General features: G+C 36.5%; 1 protein-coding gene across 1 annotated transcript in view; it reads left to right on the forward strand.

Moving 5' to 3' along the window:
- CDKL5 (cyclin dependent kinase like 5) overlaps window positions 1-18,115 on the forward strand; it is a 75,155-nt gene extending 57,040 nt beyond the window's left edge. The window contains exons 12-16 of the mRNA XM_062514966.1: window positions 1,693-1,798; window positions 3,820-3,943; window positions 11,324-11,426; window positions 16,327-16,446; window positions 17,732-18,115. Coding sequence (XP_062370950.1) covers window positions 1,693-1,798; window positions 3,820-3,943; window positions 11,324-11,426; window positions 16,327-16,446; window positions 17,732-18,115 — 837 coding nt within the window. The remainder of the gene's footprint in view (window positions 1-1,692; window positions 1,799-3,819; window positions 3,944-11,323; window positions 11,427-16,326; window positions 16,447-17,731) is intronic.
- The last annotated feature ends 1,481 nt before the right edge of the window (window positions 18,116-19,596 follow it).

A 19,596-nucleotide genomic window follows, 5' to 3' on the forward strand; every position in this document is an offset into this window, starting at 1 on the left:
CTGTGAATTCACAAAGCTGTTTTTTATTTGTTCATACTGCTTTCAGTAACAAATCAAAATCAAATTGTCAATTTTTTTATGCCTCATAAAGGCATTTTCACAAAGAAGTCATTCTTTGGCTCCCTCTATTCTCATTTTTCCCCCTTTTCTACATTATGCATTAGGAATCAGAGAAATTCACTCCCCTCAGGAGTAGTGAACTAAAAACTCATTAATAATAAGTGTTCTCATAGATTTTTTACTGTTTTCATACTTATTTTTTCTGATCAGTTCTCCTGGGTTTTTTTCCTCAGCTCATATTTTGTGAAGTTTCCTGACTTCTGTGTTTCTAGCTTCTCATTGATTTTCTTTATAGCTCTACCAAGTCTTTTTAAAGAAAAACATTCTTTGTTTGCCAAGCTTTAAATCTTATTTTAAATAAATTCAGGTCTTAGTTTTAGGACTTTTCAAGTCTCAACACAACAGTTTTGTTTTAAGAGTTGTTTTTTTTTAAACATTTAAATTAAATTTACACGAAAAATGTAAAGCAGAAGAAAATCAATTACAAGTTGCTATTACTGTCTCATGTTTGAAATTTAACTGCTGATGAATAAGTGTCTTAATACAAGTAGTAATTTAATCAAATGCTTCAGCCTTTGGTAAATTTTAGAAGAATCCAGCTGGGATTTGACGCATTGTTTAAGCTGCAGTTCTGGTCTGGGTTTCAAGGTTTGTTTTCCCTGTGACAGTGAGACCAGATCTTCATCTGCAAAAAGCAAAGTATATTTTGAAAATCACTTGTGCAGTGAATTGAAATCCCAGATTTTAATTTTGGTTAGGTTTTTCTTGTGGCTATGGTTTTTAACTTTTGTCCTTGGACATTCTAGATTTCAATTCATACAGGGGTTTCAGTAATTTCCTGTGGGGTCTTGGGGAGAGCATTACATTTCATGTGCTCAGTCCATCCTGAGGGAAAAGCTGTAGCTTCTGATTCATCAAAGAGTGGGGTTAAGTCATATTTGATGGCAATTTATGTGCATAAGGATATTTCTAAGGCCTCACCTAAACTTTTTCTTGAAGTGCTTCCAAGAAGTACTGTTTTCAGGAAAATAGAGTAAGTTAGAGGTAATTATATACTTTTTGCTATCCTGGCTGGCTGAAGTAGTTTATCTATAGATTGCTTAGTTCAGAGACTTCGTATACAGTAGATTTTTGTGACTGTTGGTACCTCTAGGTAATGATATTAAGGAATATGAGATAATAAGATGTGATAGTGCCTTGGTGTTGCAATTATCATAAATTAGATACATTCCTGTCTGCTTTTGAAAGTTTGCCAGTAGCAGAGTGACCAGATTCCATCAGAAATTAATTTAACAAGCCTCCAGTAAAAGATACCTCCAGAGATGATATTACAGTTGCATTTCATTCAGGTTAAAAATGTGAGGGACTGAATCAGATTCATTCTTTAAAGTTACAACTTAGAGGCAAAATTTTGTTCATGCCATTTTTGTCATTTTGGCAATAAGCAAGCAAGCAGGAAAACCAGGTAATTGTTGATTACACAGACTGTGATTTGATATTTGCTGTTATTGATAATATGAAAGGAAAATTGTATGGTGACTTTTTGAGCTTTCTTGCTTACGTATGTTGATTAAAAACTGCACATCAGTTTACAGTCTTTCATTTTAAATAGTTTATTGTTCTTTTGCATAGGGTGGAGCATATCATGATCCACACACAGAAGATGGAGCATCTACTAAGGAGAATAGAATTCTGTATAATGACCCTGTTCCGAGAAGAGTTGGCAGCTTTTACAGAGGTAATTTCATGGTGGATCTTTCAAATTTAATCAAGGATTTTAGTATGGTATGTAAATTAAGTAGTAGAAATTGATACAGAGAATTAACATGAACAACTACAAAAGTTTATTGGAAAAAGAATGGTTACTCATCTTTCAGAGGTTGAGTTTACCTGCTAGGTTGTTTGCAGGAACTGCATTGGTACAATATTGTTTATTTGTAAATGATAGCTCACTTCAGTTGGAATATATATCCACTGCAATACCTTGCAAAGCAGAATATAATTTAGCAGAGCGAAGTGAACAAAATGAGCTAATATAACCAAAGCAGTTAATTTTTATTTTTAATTTTTATTTTCAGTTCTTATAGAGACTCTATTTACACCTGTGCACTTGTAGCACATAGACATACTTACTGATCTGTTTCAGATACTGTGTTGCATGGAAGTGTAATGCTAGCTTTTCATGGCTTGAATCCTGTGGCATTTCTTTTGTTAAGGCTTACTACAGATCAGGTTTTCCTACAAGCAAGAGCCCACTTATACAATTCCAGTTCAGAATAAATAATAAAACCAGGTGTGTGTATGGACACACACAAATAGATACTGTTCTACTATGGCACACAAAAGAGGGTGATTTCTGAGCAGCTGCCTCATGGCTAAACCTGGGTAATTGTTTTGAAAAAGATGATAAGAGGCTAATTACTGTCCTGCAAGTGTTAGGAGGCCTGTGGGGCTCCCCTGAACCTTAAGAAGTCCCAATCAGCTGAAATTCGATTATGAGTCACCTAATAAGCCTAAGTAGAGTCACAAATCTCCCTCTGATCCTCTTCAGGTTGATCAGTTGGCTGATGACCTGATTTAGACACGTTAAAATCTGACAATCCTTGTGAGTGTCCCACTGCAACATTAAAACCTGTGAGCAGAACTAAAGCTTGTACTGTTTTGAGTGATGCTTTTGAGTGCTTTTGTTGCAAATGCAATGGAGGATCCTTAAGGATTCTCAATCCTTAATTGCTTTCATTAACCCCTAAAAAGCTCCTAATATTGGATATGGATTATCCTTCTTTTTTATACATAGTGAAGCAAAAGTTCCAAAGAAGAATGGCTTTCCATAAGGCATATGCTAAAGAAACTGTAGGTCTGGGATTTATTCGATTCCTTAACATAAGCAAGAGGGTTTGTCCTCTCCAACTTTATCTATAGAACAAATATATTTTAGATGGACTTAATTATTGCTTTGTGAAGATTTTATTATATTTAAAATAATACATTGATAATAGTATATGCCAAACTAGTAATAATAGTATATGCAAGTTACTGTGATAAAGTTAAATCCTTATTTATATAATGTTTAGCCCTTGTATTAGAACAGTATTTCCTAGCATGTACTTTTGTACTACAGCTTGAAAAAAAAAACTTACAGATGCTGTTTTGATAGATTGTGTAATGTGATGCTGCATTAATGTTCCAACTAGTGTCTGGTCAATTTTTAGTCCAGTGCGGGTATTTCTAGTGATGTTCATAATTCTAATAAACTTATGTTCTAGCTCCATATACAGTTGTGTATTTTCAAAAGCAAAGTATGTCTGTTTGAAAAATACATATCTGATTTTGATGTTTTAAATTTTAGTGTGTTATCTCTTAGTTACATTAAAAATTAAAAAAAAAATTCCAAGATGGGTACTACTTTTTTTAAGGTGTGAAGTGAAGTGTAAACTATAGTATTTCATGTCTTTAGTAGAAGTATTCCAACCTCTTATTCGCTTTCTGTTTTTAAAAATCAATCACACTTAGACCTCCCTACAAATAGAAGTATTCTCAAATCTAGTAACAATTCACCCAAGTTCTTATGATGGTCCCATTTTACAACCAGTATTACCTAAAAGGATCACAAAAGTCAGCTTTTTTTTCACTCCTCCACAACACACAACCGTGTCTTTGCTCTCTTGTTATGGTAAGAGGCAGAGAGGAGGCAGAGTAGTGGGAGCTGGGGTTTTTTGGCAGAGCTCTGTGTACACTGTTTGCTGTTTCTCTGTTCAGTTCCATCTCCACGTCCGGAGAGTACCTACATAGAAAACAATGTGTCAAACAGAGCCTCGGTGTTACCAGCAGACAGCACCACGGTGACAAACCACCCCAAGAGACAAACCACCTTTGATACCTGGTGAGTTGTAATTTGCACACACGTGTAGAGAATGGCAGGGAAAAAATGTGGTTTTAGAAGAAGGGAAAAAAATCCTCACACTTTTCTCGAGATTTACAATTGTCCATGTGCTTAGTTGCTTCCTCCAGCTATACTGGCATAGCATGGCATGTTTTCTGTCCCCTTCTGAGCAGCAAGAAATCCTTCATTGCACCCATAACATGAATGCATTAAAGTTTATATACTTTTGTCCAGTCCTTCACAATTTTTTTCCTGCTATTAGTCTTCAGTTAAAGATAGTACAAAGTGCTTGTGCGTGTAGTATTTATAGAAATTAGAGGATTCCAGAAGCATGAATTGTTAGACAAGTGGAAAAAATGTCAAAATGCATGTTTCCATGTATCAAGTAGTACTATATTAATGAAGAATGTTTTCACCCTACAATGGGGACCGCTGCTGTCTTTGTTCACACACAGAAGGAATTGAATACATTCTATGGGAAAATGGACTAAGCAACACCTTAACAGTGTATATTGATTTTAAAAGATTACAAGCATCACATGGCTCCATTATATAACACACAACACCTTAATTATGCTAATAAAATGACAGCATTTACATAGCTTTGCAGGACTTAAGGGGAAATACTTTGTGTCTCTGAGAGCTGTTTGGCTCTAAAATACTCTTAATCTTATACTTTGTTAAATCACAATAAGATATTTGAATAAAAATAAGCAGATGGAGCTTCACAGGATTGGTGGGAGGAATGGACTGCGCACATTTGCATGGTTCAACTATGCTTTATACCACTCTGAAACACTTCTCTCTGAAAGGGCCATTAAGTCATACTATCTAAACTGTTTCAGTGGTTTGTCGACTTAATGTGTTTTCACAAATAACCAGTGAATTATGTGCTTAAAAGAGAAAGGGGGGTGGTGGTTGGTGGACAGTTGGTATTTCAGCTTGTGTTCAGGTTTTATACCTATGTCAGTAAGAGAAGATGTTTACTCCAGAACCCTTCTCACCTGCTCTGATTCACTAGAGTCTGCTTCCTGTCCTTCAGTAGCTCCACCTACATCCATTTTCTGGAAGTTAGCTGAGGAAACCGGTCATTTATGTAACAAGGTGGTACTTATGTTGTGACTTAAGTGGCTAAAGAAGGTATTTACTCCTACTGTTGAACCCTTTTACCATTTTACATTGTCCTTCCTGTCTGGATCTTTCTATCTTGCAGAGTAACATAAGACAACTGGAATCTTGTTTTGCTTTATATATCATTCAGCAATATATTGTCTTGACTGCAAAGAAACATGTAATGTTATTCTAACTCTGAACTGAAAAAAATAGCATATGTTATTAGAGCTGGTTGGGAATTTTTCAAATGAAGTTGGTTCTTTTTGTTTGTTTATAATGCCAAATTACCAAAACCATAGACTTTTCAAAGGAACTGGCTGATACCCACTAACTTTTTATTGTGAAGATTCTTCAGCTCCAGGAAGGAATTGCCAGTCAAAACCAGAGATACTCTCAAAATACCAAACATCTGTGAGGCAGCATTATTTTTAGAATGCAAGGAACTTGAGTGCAGGGTCTTTGTTATTTAAACCAGAGGTGTGAACCAAGATCTTAGATTTAGCAAGTGGATGCCCTAAACCAGAAGTTAGAGGTTTTTCTGAAGGACATTGTCTGGTCCCCTCAATTTATTCTCTTGAAGCTGTTTCATCTTGTTAAAACAGTGAAAGGACCGCAGCACACTTCACAGGTGCTGAATATGGCCTTGTGAAAACAGACCTTCATTAACTTAAAGACTGTTAGATTCAAGTCCTTGCTCCAAATTGCTCAAATATTTTCACAAAGTGGAACAGCTCCTCTGAGAGAAGAATCCACAGAGGAATAAGTATTTCTTTTTATGAAATGGTAGAAATAGCAGTACCTGCGACACCAAGTTACTGCTGTTTTGGCATATGCTTATCTTTCTCTTTTCTTTTCCTACTCCCTATTTTCCCAAAATGTTTCCTGCCCAGCTCTACATGCTAACTCTGTTTAAGTTGTCCTGGCAATGGTCTAATGTTGTTGCAAAATTGTTCTGTGCCGCAAATGCAGCTGAATCAGATTCCTGAGTGGTAAAGGGTCTGTGTTCCTCTACTTAATTTTCTGTATAGAAGTTGTGTAAATGCTTATGAAAATATTGAAAGCTATAATGGAATGTGATTCTGCTTACATCAATTTTATGATGAAGTAAATATTTGATGTTTGACTGACATACCTAACTGGTACATGACAATTCATCTCGAATTATGAGTGACATGTATTCCACCTGGACTTGCCACTACTGTAAAATATTGCTTCTCATACTATTGCTCTGTGTTGCCTTTCTTCTGTCGAAGATTCTGTGAATGTTTGCTAGACTGAATTGTCACAGATGTTCCCTTGTCTTTGTGTGCATTTTTTCGCTCTGTCCCCACTGTCCTGCCTTTCAAAATAAAGATATTATAAACTTGACTTTTGTCATCAGATTTTACTCTTAAAATACTAGATCATTTCTGAACTTCAGACAACTTGATTTGAAAAAAGGCAATTTTTTTATCCTTTTAGAAAATATTTTCTTTGCTAAGAGTTTAATTTCCTGCAAATTACCTTGAACTTGCTCAATTTTTTTCTTACTGATACAGAAATAGATGTTTTATTCTCTTTTATTCATACAAGCTTTGTCCTGAGCTGGGCAAAATCAGAAGGTATAGGCAAGGTACTTAATTGTGTTCTGTCAGTGTGTCAGAACACTGGCCTGAGTTATCTTTACCACTGTCGTAGTTCCAAATATCTCTTTGGAATCAATTCCCACATGCAGTACTGTACCTCACATCATATTGGAAGTGTTTGCATTGACTGCTTACAAGATATTTGGGGGCTTCTGGAAAGCATTTTTGTTTAGACCTTTTATGTCCATACAAATGTAATTGTGCAATGACAAGCAGCTTGTAATATCTTTTCTAGCATATGTCATACATTTTTGCAAAAACAATAAAAAAGAGGAACTATACATATAGTATTACTATTTTATATGTATATAATATATATAAACACACACAAAATCTCTGTCATTCAAGAAAAGAACAAAAAATACCTCACTCTTGCAACAGTAAAAGGCTTAAATCTTTATCCACTATTAAATTTCAAGGTTCCAGAACAATAAGGTATTTTGTAAACAGGACGTGACTGACTTTTATAGTGCTGTGTCAGTATCAGTGTAACATTATAGTCACACTTACTATTTCTAAAAGGAAAAGGTTACCAACATCTGACCAAGTTAGTTTAGAGCATGTTCAGCTGAGTGTGCAGCCTGACTGCTGCTGCATTATAAATACTTTCCAGTTCTTTAATGAAATTTGTAAAAAAAAAAAAAAAAAAAAAAAAACCAGGAAATTGCAGATTCTGAATGGTATTCTGTATATGAGATAATAGATCTGGGGTTTATTCCAATTAATAAATCCTTTTCCACATGAAAAATTAAAAAGTTGCAGCTCCAAACAGAGTTCAGATTTGATCTTTTGATTTTTTTTAAGCTTTCAATGCCAGATTTTAGACCATGAAGTTTTACTGTGAGCTTCAGTTTGTGGGATTGAGATTCTTATCTTGAACTATCTATTTGAATTATTTCATCAATTTCTGACATTTTCTTGCCTTTGCTGAATGGTAACTGTGTAACTGCCCCTTAAGGGTCTTACTTGAGTAAAACCAAAAGCTACCTTGGAGAATTAGTGTTTGTCATTAATCTTCCAAAGAAAAGTATAGCTATTTCAGTAATTCCTTCATTGGACAAAAACCTTACTCATGTAATTGTGACTGGATCAGTAAAGGGAGTAGTACATGAGGGTTTGCAAGCCAGGCTGCCTGCTGACGTTAGGGCTGCTGCAGAATAACTAAAACAAGCACGAGGAATTGCCTCCCAAAAGGAGCTGTCTGCAGTATCAATCTCTCTATGGCAGCATGAATGCAACATGCTTCCTATTTTTTTCTTTTTAGTGAATGTAAATCAGCTTGCTTGCCACATGCATGTTTGCTGCTACACCTCATTGCACCTGCATGAAGCTGGGGACCTTTCCTACTAGGGGCAACAAATAAGAGTGATAATCACAGAATTTCTGTTTGCACTTAGGCTTTTTCCAAGTGTTTCAGACCAGAATAACCAATGTGTTCTACATTGTATGTCCTAAGCAAAAGGTACACAAAGATAAAATAACAGAACACAGCACATTTTGCCTTTGGTTTCTACTTGAGAATGAGCTCTCTGAGTGGGGGCTCTTCTCTAGGGCTACTCTTATTTGCTAGTAAAACTAGACAGCACATGAAAGTTTTCTGGTGGAGCTGTTTACTTTCAAGAGCTGAAGCTTTATGCAAAATACCAAGATACTTGCACAGCATGTTGTAAGGGTTTAGTGTTGTGTGACCCTACCATACAGATTTTTTTGATAATCCTAATTTTTTCCTGTACTGTACTATTATCTGAAAATCATCTTTTGGGATGCCAAAAATATCCCAGTGTTTCATCATCGATCAAAATGTTCTGCTCTATTTTTACTCAGTACAAAATCCTAGTGTTGAGGCTTCCTGCTACAATGCTATATATGTTCACTCTCTTCACATAATGAGTATGTGTTTTGAAGCAGTTGCTTTTCAAGGTCAGTGCTTTTTCAGACAACTGTACTGCAATATGAGTCATAGGAGTTAATGACATAAACCATTCAGTATAAAACCACTGGCTTTTGGGTAAGCAGCAATTGAAAATGAGCAGTTCTCAGCCCCTTATTTTCCAATTCTCTCTGATCACTGAAGCCATAAAGAGGAAATGATGGTGCAGAATTTAATTTCTCTGCTCAGCTGCTGTGGAGACCAGTTTTCTCATCCAGATTCACTGGGCCAAAGAAAAGAATCACATTTGAATGACTCTCTGTCTAAAAGTATGGCAAAAATTGTTCCAAGCTTCACTCTGAAGATTAAATTCACCTTTTAAAACACAGCCTTTCCCTTTTGGAACAGATTTTGCAATAGAAAAGCTATAGCAAGACATTGAGAAATTTTACAGGATAGTGTAAAGTAACCTCCTGGGGTCTTGCTTATGATCTGACAGTGGTTCCTCAGTGGACAACAATCATCAGGTTGGTAATTTGCATTGGGGGTATGGTTTGGGATATCCTTGCAGATGTGGATGCGCAGGACCTCCTTTGGGGAAAGGCTCAGAAGATTCTTAGCCTCATTTACATGACTTTCTGAGTACAGGCAGGGTACTTGGGGTGTATGCTTTCCTCCAACTTTTCTAACAAATCAAGTAAACATAATTTAGTAAATAATTCAGCAAGTGTTCTGTCTGTGTTAAGTCAGATCCTGAGTTCACTGAATCTAAAGCTATCAGTAGTCTGTACTCTGGCTTTCTCCTCAGTGCTTTAAGAATGCCTTACACCTGTCACACTACTTAGAGTAGTACCAAATACAGGCATGTGACAGCAACAGGAATCTTTAGCAGTCCAGTATATTTAAAATATGTGCTATAAATATAATAATTACATAAAACTAGAGTTTTTTTCCCATGTCCACATTAAATATATATTGTCATGCACCTGAATATATTTTCTGCATCTAGATATAACTTCCCAAAAATCTAAATTAGGAAAATTTCTACCATACTTCCTGACTATGAATCTTTCTGCTGAGACCATTTTCTTAATGGACAGTTTATTACAGGATTTAAATGCATGCATTTATACTTAGAGCCAGGTAACATTTCAAGCTCGAGGTGGTTTCATGTAGAAATTGAGGAACCTATACCACCTACCAGAGTGAAGATAGTTTCATCAATAAGGAGAGTGACTCCAGTGATTTCTACCCCAATTATGTTTTTCATTTATTTGGGGAAAAAAAAGTCAGCCTGGCATGTAGTAGCAGCTGAATCACCAGCTGATAGCATAGGATTTAAAGCCAGAATTAGTAACCAGGGACAACTATCTTAGAGAGTTAAATTTTGCTACATTCCTGTTGCTCAGAGAAAAGCTGCTCCTGTTTGTCATACTTAAAGCAGTGCCTTTGCTTTAGTTTTCCACCAAGACAATAGAATAATTTACTTTTTGTTTTCATGCAATTCAAGTGTGAAACAGGACTGTTAAATGACCTGGTATGACTTTCTGTGTGTTAGTTGCTGTTAAATATTGTCCATCGTCTGGGATCCAGCCCAGAGGCAGACCTTTTGGCTATGTTTCTCCCAGATGAGTATTAGGTCCTGATTTGAAATGTCAAGGATGGGAAATCCACTTCACTAAGAGTTTGTTCTGGCAGTTAATGATGTTATCGTGAAAACCAGTGCTTTATTTCTAATATGACTTCTTAGGGTTCATCATCCACCTATTTGTTCTTGTTATATCTTTGCCTGATAGTTTAAAGATTTTTCTAGTATTCTGTGATTTCTTTCTGGATAAGTAGTTGTGCATCATGATCAAGGAAACTAAATATTTGGGCTGGTTTGGCTGTGTTTTTAAACACACTAAAGAGATTGAAATCTCTGAAAGTATTTCTGTGATGCTTTCCTGCACCATTTTCAATTTTCAAGCTATTTTAAAGGGCACTAGAACTGCATTCAATTATGTCTCACCACTGTCCTTGTAAAAATCCTTTTTACCCCATGTAAGTACTTTACATACATGATTTACTGTGTATATTGAAAGTAACATACTCTTTATCAGCTGTAGTTGCTTCAGACATGTAAGTTAAGAGTTAAAAGGCAGAAATTCAGTCTTCAGGCAAGTCACCTGTTCCATCTTTGGGTCACCTCCTTTTGCCAGAGCTGTCTCAATTACGCATAACAAACTAATTGAAGGATTTAAGTTGAAATGGACAACAGTAGATCCCCAGCTTCCCTGATGGTAAATTTGGAGCCATGTCGGCAAGGATCAGGAAGTGCAATTGAAAGTGGTTCTCTCTGGCCAGCTTTGCAACTCCTGGTTCTCTGGCAAGCAATGGATAAACTGAACCTGTGCTTTTATAGCTCATCACCATTTGTATGTTCTCTCAGATATGTTTTTCATTTTTCTAAAATACTTTGTGTGTGATAATTTGGTTTGAGTATTAAATTCTGGCTTAAAAGAACACATGCATGCTTTCCTTTTCCCTAAATAACTATTCATTGGTTTGAACTAATAATTTTACCCTAACACTGTGTACCTCCTGTCCCTTGTAATAAGTCTATATGGTATTTGTGTAGTAACCCTGGAACCAATGAATGCTAAAACATTAAGTATCTTTTTACTTTAATCAGTAGTTGGCATTCTTTGGCATCAGATCTCAGTACTACACAGAATTTACAAAGTCATACCATAATAAAATTTCTCTTACAATACCTTATTTCATATTTAGGAAAAGTCCTGAAAACCTTAACAGTCACACAGAACAGCTCAAGGAGAAAGAAAAGCAAGGTTTTTTCAGGGCAATAAAAAAGAAAAAGAAGAAATCTCAAAATGTAAGTATGCTGCATTTCTAATAGAAGATTTATTTTATTCATTTTGAATTGTAGCATTTCAATATGCTAGATTAGTACAATACCTTTGTATTATTTATGATTGTGTGTATGTATACACTTGTTCTTTTATTTTCTCTCTTCACTGTACGAAAGTCAAATTCTTCTCCTGTTCAGGGTTGATTTTTCTGCCTTTTCAAATATTTCTTCACTTACTTACACTCCTGTGTACCTTTGTTTTCATTCAGACCCTTTGAGAGCCACTTTTGATGCAAGTTTTGAGATGATGTTGCAACAAATTCTTTTTCAGAATATGGTGATACCATTCCAACAATAGTAAATTAATTCTTTTGTGTTCCCAAAGCTTGAATAGTTTTAGGTACCCGTACAGAGAAAATGAGACTGTTACAAATGAGAATACTTTCCAGTCCTTTTCATGGAACTATCTTGGTAACAGCCTCTGTCTTCTTGCTGCATTCCATGACTGGAATAAGGATGATGTGTCTTAACCATTTTTAAGTGTTTTATGTTTTGTTGAGGGAATGGATTGTGGCTTTTGTTATTCAGTATAAGTCTTTGGTGCCTTTGTCATACATTTTTACATTTTCATATAGTTTTTTGGGAGAGAGAAAGGACTTCCTTTTATTGGAAAGTAGTGGTATACTAACATTTCACAAAGTTTTATGAACTGAACTGAAATAACCTAAACATCTAGTAATCTCATTCTTAAATGACAGCTCTGGAAAGAGTAGAACATTTAAAACTGTAATGTTCCTGTAAGTGTAAATGCAGGTATAGTTTTGAAGATTGTCAGAATTGTGTAAATCATGTAAAGGGTGGTGACTTAATGAAGATATTTACTGTCAAAGAGTGAGGTGATATGACTCTGAGTGTTGGTGGAAGGCTGATCGGTTGAAAATTGGGAGAGATTATCAGGTTTTTTGTTGTTTTGGGTTTTTTTTAAATTTCTGTGTGGAACATGTGCATATGTTTATTAACTAGGGCTCAGAAATGCACCTCACCTTCCTGCTGGGTGGGATTTGCAGCAATGGCATTTACCTCTCCTTCTGAACTTGTTCACCCTCGTATCTGTATGCAGCTCAAACATGATCATTTGTATTAAACAGCTGAATTAAATGTCTAGTTTATAGCTCTGGGTCTGTTTGATACCAAAATGTGCATGTAAGGATAACACACCTAAGGCCATTGGTTCCAGTGATGCACATTCAAGGGGGGAAAAAAAGGTGTTAAATTTGCATTGCTGTACTGTACTATACTGTACTCTGATTTCAGCCATCCAGACGTGGTGGTGGACAACACTCCAATAGCTCAGCTGATAGATGGTGTATTAGTTACCTCCACATTAAATTGTGTGAAAGAAATATGTACTGGATTGTGTTGCCTCTCAAAATCTGGCATTTTACAAAACACCTAAATCAAAAGCTCCTTGATCTACAGCTACCAAAACCATCGCTGATTACAAGCTAAGGCAGATTTATGTGTAATCCTTACTCCTGTTTCTTCTCACTCTTGGGAAGAGGGATAGAGGGGAACGGAGAGAGAGAGAAGGGAAAAAACTGGGTTTGCTTCTTAGAGCTGGTATCTCTCAGAAAGATAAATAGTGAAATAATATAGTGATACAACACTTTCATCCTCAGCTAGAAACTTGCTGAGATCAGCTTGAGTTTTGGATCAAACCAGAGCTGGAAAAACCTCCTTTCATGTATATTTACAGCTGATCACCAGGACAGTGTCCAAGCATAGACTGTGCCACTGATGTGTGTACAAGTGTCTGGCTCAGACACTGTTCTTTTTTCTTCTTCATCTGTTAGTTGAAGACATCTACCTAATGAACGCTGAGACAGTCTTAAGGATCTTCCAGCACAAAATAAAATTGCTGCCTTCGATTCAGCACCAGATTTGGCATTAGTAGTAAAAGCTGTTCACAGCACTGTAATACTAGCTCTGCAACTACACATATAATATTTTCTATGAATTCCTATTAGAAGTCTTAATAGACAGCTTGTGACTACCCAAGTCTTCTTTCTGAGACCTATAATTCATATAGAGTCCTACAAGTATGAAATTCCAGTTATTTGCTCAAACACAGACTTTCAGCAAGAAATAACAAACTGGACCTGAGGACTATCACAGAGCTAGGAAGCATATAATAGCTAGCCATGATTTCCTTCTGATATCCTTTGGCAAGTCTCATTTTGCTTGGTGATCATCATCATAGGAGTCATAAAAGATACCTGAAATTGGATTGTAGGCATCTCAGTAATGTCATTCTCAAAGTATCTACCAGCCCAGAATTGATCCCAGTTCCTGACGCTTCTTCCTGCAGGTTGTTCCCATGAATCATTCTCCCTAGAGTTCTCCAGGTGCATTAGCTCATGGGATAGCAGTTGTACTGCCTGTTATGGGAATTCTTTGCAATATTGTTTTTGCAGAGCTGTTCTTATCCATTCTCCTTTTCATCGTTTGAAGTGTTTTAGTAATGTAGCAAAAGGTTTTGAAGATTGTTAGAATCACAGTTTTATGTCATCTGCTGCCAAAAAATCTGATACCCATGAGGGTTATGCACAGTGTCAGTAAGCACTACCTTCAGAGGAGCCTGAGTTTTGCAGATTTTGGCACTTATTTCAAGCTAGGGGTCAGAAGAATTTATCTGCTTTGGAAAAAACAGGTGCAGGTGTGCATTTCTCTTAGCAATACTTTCATTTGTTTTTAATTTACCAAATTTGAAACAGAAAATTCTTCTGACCATAAAGTTCCTAAACATAAGCTGTGCTAATTACTGATTTTCATTAACTTGGATGGAATCTAGAAGCTGAGAAAGCTGTTTGAAAGCCCTTGCTTTTGGTACTGCACTTATAATTGTATTTAGTCATACAATTATTCGATTGCAGAATAAAAATTTCTTCTGATAGACAGGAAAATGCAAGGCACAATATGTGCCCTGTGTCCTATGCTTGTTTGCACCTGAGCAGGAGAGAAATAGACCCATTTATAATCCTAGTACTTTATAATTCTGTTTGTTGTTCATGATTCCACTGGTAAGCTCTTTGGTTGTGCTTCAAAAATTAAAATAAAATAGCCAGTGTACTTGCAGATATATGAGAAGTTACTAATGGCATATTTATGTTAGAACTGAAGTAATTCATCTTGGACCTTAGCTCTTACTGCAAGTTAAAAATAGAATGGTTTCTTTTTTTTCCTAGAGTAGCCATCAGCTGCTCATTCTGAAACCAACTCCTATTATTGTTAGTGTGTCTTTAATATTTTCTTTATGTAAAAATAAGAAATGCCATACTGCTTTAGGTCATTATGAGAAATATAAATGAGTGCTAGAGTTGCAGGATTTAATTCAAAGCTCAGTAAAGTCAACAAGAACTACCAGTTATTTCCAAAAGCCTTTGAAATAAACACGTTCTGTATTCCTAATGAACATGGATACAAGAATAGGTGTGCTAATCTTTTCTTTTTTTACATGCTTTCTATGCATTAAGTTCCTTGAATTTGTTCCGTTGGCTTTTTTCAATCTTTTTTTTTTTTCCAAAAGCAAATTGTAGGCTTGATAACATGTATTGTCAAAAAAAAAATAGAAAGAAAAAGTGTTAACATAGTAAGGGGGAGATCTCTTGAATTGAAATACTGTGCATTTAGTTTTTGTGTCTTATATTGCAGACAGACTCAACCAACGGCGAGAATCCAAGCATCAAGAAATCCCTCTTTCCTCTTTTTAATTCAAAGAATAATTTAAAGCATAGTTCTTCTTTGAAAAAACTTCCTGTAGTCACTCTACCAATGGTATTAATTTTTAAGTACAGTAACACTGTAAAATGCACCAGTAAATTTGTTTTACTGACTACAGCAGCATGTGGTTTATTTTCATGGTATCACTTCCTCTTCATGCCAGTTAAGTATCTTGGGCCAGTTCAATAAATTTAAGTAAAATTGGCAGTTTTGTTGAAACAGTTTGTGCCTAAAATTTTTTTTTTTAGTATTTGATATAGTGAAAATGTACTGTTCCAGAGATAATGAACCTTGGGAGTAAGACTGAGGAAGGGAGATAGTTGTGAAATTGTGTATGTTTAAAATTAAACTGTCTCATTATGTTTCATTCAAGAAAAAAATCGACCTGGCTTGGTTTATAACTATATTGTACATACATAATTTTATACAAACTACTCCTTTATATATAAATTTAAATAAATCAAATACTAACAATGGATTATCTGGAAAGAACTTTAGTTCATGTGTCTGTTGTATTTTTGTTTGTCCTGATTGTTCATGATAAAAGACAGCTTGCATGAAAAATAGATTCTATTTTGACTGTTCTCTTTCTACTTAGAATTCTTGAAATGAGATTAAAAGCTACATGTAAGTTTTAAATTATCTTTCTGTCATAAAGTTTCAGCTGTTTCTTAATTTTTGCTTTATTTTGGGATATTTGTGGAGGAGAAGAAAGATGGGAATAGAGAAAGCTCTTGGTTTTATGATGTCAGTCAAGATATCAGTTTAGAGGAATTTTGGTCTGCTTCACTCTGGAGCAAATTTATAGAACTGATCCATGGTCTTAACTGCAGTATGGAATGCTTTTCAAATGAAGATGAGGGTCAACAATATTTTGGTTTTAATTTTATTTTTGAAGCTTTAACTGCTCTTTCTTACAGCAAATAACACTAACAGCATGTGAATGCTTTAAGGGCTAAGGGTAGAGCAAATCTGCATGATGTTCACAGTCACTTGCTCTTACTATGGGGAGGATTATTGAGAGGTCATTGCAATTCTGCTGCAGTAATGGGCTTCACTTGTGTTCTCTAATTAACTGTGGGAAATTATTTACAGCTATTCTTAAGAAAATATTAGGAGACCAGTATTTAATATTTTGTTATAGATGCCTAACACTGAAGGTCAGGATCTCTTGGCACTGCAGAAAGCCATTCATTCTTCCAATCACCAGAGCAGCAGGCAGAAGGATTGGCATCCTGAGAAGATGACAGAAATCCAGCCTCATGTAAGTGGCATTATCAATTCCCTATATAATAATACACTGATGTATCTTGACAGCTTTTTCTCTGGTGAAGAGAAGAATTGCATTTGACATTGCTTCTCAACTTTCTAATTCCTTGTTCACTGGATGTAAAAAATTGTGTACCTGCAGACCTACAAAATTTTTTAAAAATGTGAACATGAATGACAGGGAAAAGAGAGACTAAATGTCTTGTGTTCTTGTGTCAGTCTTTGAGCCTTTTGAAATATTGGTTGCGCTTTTGTATTATAGGCAAGCAGTGTTTCAGTGCACATATGTGGTAGTACAGCTGCAGTGCTGTACAAAAGCCCTCAAGTCAGCTCTGTAAGGAATGGGGAATCCTGAGGGTTAGCTGCTGCTCAGCAGAGTTTGGTACTTGATGTGGTCACCAAAGCATTGAGACCATGCTACAGTGTGGCTGGCACAGACTGCAGTTTCAGCAGGCTACACTTCTGGGGCTTAGCACTGCACTAGTGCAACTCGATTTTCTCCAGTTCTAGAACCAGTTCAGTGGGCAGTGTTTGGGAGGGAGCATCAGTGCCATGCTCCATTGTTGTCACATTGGAAACTGGAAAAGAGGGTTTGTTGCAGCTGCAGTGTTTGAAGAAACAAGTTTCCAAGCTCTATGAGCTGTGGAATTTAATGAGACTGCTTTCATACCGTTTTGTGTACTCAGGCTTTCACAGACTCTTGCTGCCCATTTTCAGTAGCCCCATATCACCATTACCTTCAACCTGCTCACCAGTGAAAGAAGCTGCAGGACACTAGAGCTGCCTATCACCCAGCTGCCAGCAAACAAAATATATAACTTCTGAGTTCTGCCAGACCTTGTTTCAGTGCAGATGGTTACTCAAGACTCACTCTAACCCCTAATTTATGCTTACAACATTTTTAAGAACTTGTATTTCTGAAATCTGTTCCTCAAAAAATGTGGCTGACGTTCTAAAGTTAATAGCAGGAGAAATGACAGATGGACAGCTAATGTAGTTGTCTATACCTGCATTTTCGAAGGAAAAAAGGATAAAATAATTGATGGGAGCAATTCTTTTCTGAGGGAGAAAAGGTTCTGTCTTTTCAGGTAGCTAATAGACTGGACTGTGATGAGAAGACATTTTCTCAGGTCCGTAGTCATAGCTTGGAATGAAATATATGAAACAAATAAGAACTAAAAGCGAAGAAGTCCTGTAAAGTTCAAGGCGTTCAGTTTAGGATAGGACAGCTTTTTTTATGGGAGGTCTGATATGATGGAGCTTTTCTGCGCGTCTTTCAGAGCCAGCCGTTAAAATCTCTTCGGAAGCTCTTGCACCTCTCTTCAAACCATCCTGTCACCGCTGAGCCCCGCTTCCAGCCCTTACCCAGCCAGCCAGCCAAAGCTTCTTTTCCTGAAGTGCGAATCCATCCCATGGGTCAGAGCTCCAGCAGCGGCGGCAGCAACGTGCGGCCGGAGGCGCAGCCGAAGAGCCGGCCAGCGCTGCAGATCCCGAGCCAGCTGGAGCCCACCTGGCACGTGTCCCCCGTGAACAGGAGCGTGAGCGATGGGCCCCCCTACTCGGACCAGCTGCCTTCCAAGAGCGGACAGAACGGGCACACCTACGGCCGGACAAACCGGTCGCGAATGCCAAACCTGAACGATCTCAAAGAGACAGCCTTGTAATGGCACTCCAGCAAACACACTGTGGGTGGAGATCAGCGTAGGGAGCGGTGGTGGTTCTGGTGATGGTAAGACTGCATTTCCAGCTTTATAAAGGTGTGCAATATGCGCAGGTGGAGCTATGGTGTTCGGCACCACCAGAGAGTCAGGGAATATACAGGAACGCAAGTGGAACTATGGATTACGAGTCATCAGAAATGTCACTGGATGCCAGGCAGAGTGTGCCGGTCAGGGAGTAAAATGCATTGTCGTTTTCTCTCATTTGCATTCCAGCTTAGTGCATATCTCTGTCTGAAAGCTGGGAGACTTCTGGTATGTATTGGCACTTATAAGGGTGAAAATATTGTCTAGACCTATGCCCTTACTACATTTTTTGCTGCCTAGTTAAAACAGTGGGGTTTATGTGATAAAAGTGTATCCCTGTTAAGGGTTTAAAGTTAAATTGTATGTCTTAAATTTGTTTTTTAAACTTCCATATTTGATAGGATTTGTAATATTTATTTATGATGACCTAATATCGTACTGTTATTATCATATCTTTTATGTTATAATGTAAAGTTATTTTGAGCTGTTTGAAACATTGTGAAGCAGTGCAACAGCTACAGTAGTTTCTATAAAAAAATAACAGTAACATTTATATATGGCATCAGGAGTATTTTATTCTATATATAAATATATATATAAATGGAAAATAACTGTCTGTTTTTTAAATATACTCATTTAAAAGAAAAGTATTGTTATGACACTATCTGCCATATTTTTTATACATTTGTGATATAAAGTGCAGTATTATACTTCTAATAAAAGGAAGTTGAATGTGGATAAAAACGTGACTGTAACAGTATGAATCTTGCTTGGCTATGAGAGCCCAGTATTATAGGCATTATAGGTTTCAAACAGAAGACTACATTTGATTCCAAGCTTTATTATGGGATATTTTGTTGAAAGTATTGGCTAAATGTAAGAGACTGTGGAACTGTACAGTAATCTAAATGTGGTATGTTCTCCCCTGTGTCCTTAGCTTTCCTAGTAATATTAATGGGATTTCTGCATCAAGAGCACAGAGCCCCAGTACCAAATTTTTTCTTCCAGAGAGATAAAGTGCCCCATGACTACAAGCGAAAGCAGGTGCTCTTCCACTTAATAGCAGGGGTGAAAACCAAAGAAACACAGCATGAATTGCAAGTGAAATGCAGAACTTTGACACTTAAGCATAGCATGGCACTGCAGATCATGATGTAAGCTTTTATGCATATGTGTATTTTACATCTCTAGCAATCTATTACCTAATAAGATAAACACTGTATTAGAATTTAAACTACTCTTGCACTTTTTATTATATTTCAGGATGTATTTAAAGCTACAATTCTGATATTTGGATATTGAGGGAGAAGGTTGCCATGCAACTTGATTTCCCCTTAGGTCTTACTGTCCAAATATTCCCATACCCAGTTCACCTACCAGTCTCAGCAAAATACTAGATC

This window comes from Cinclus cinclus, chromosome 2, assembly GCF_963662255.1.
Source record: "Cinclus cinclus chromosome 2, bCinCin1.1, whole genome shotgun sequence".
NCBI lineage: Eukaryota > Metazoa > Chordata > Aves > Passeriformes > Cinclidae > Cinclus > Cinclus cinclus.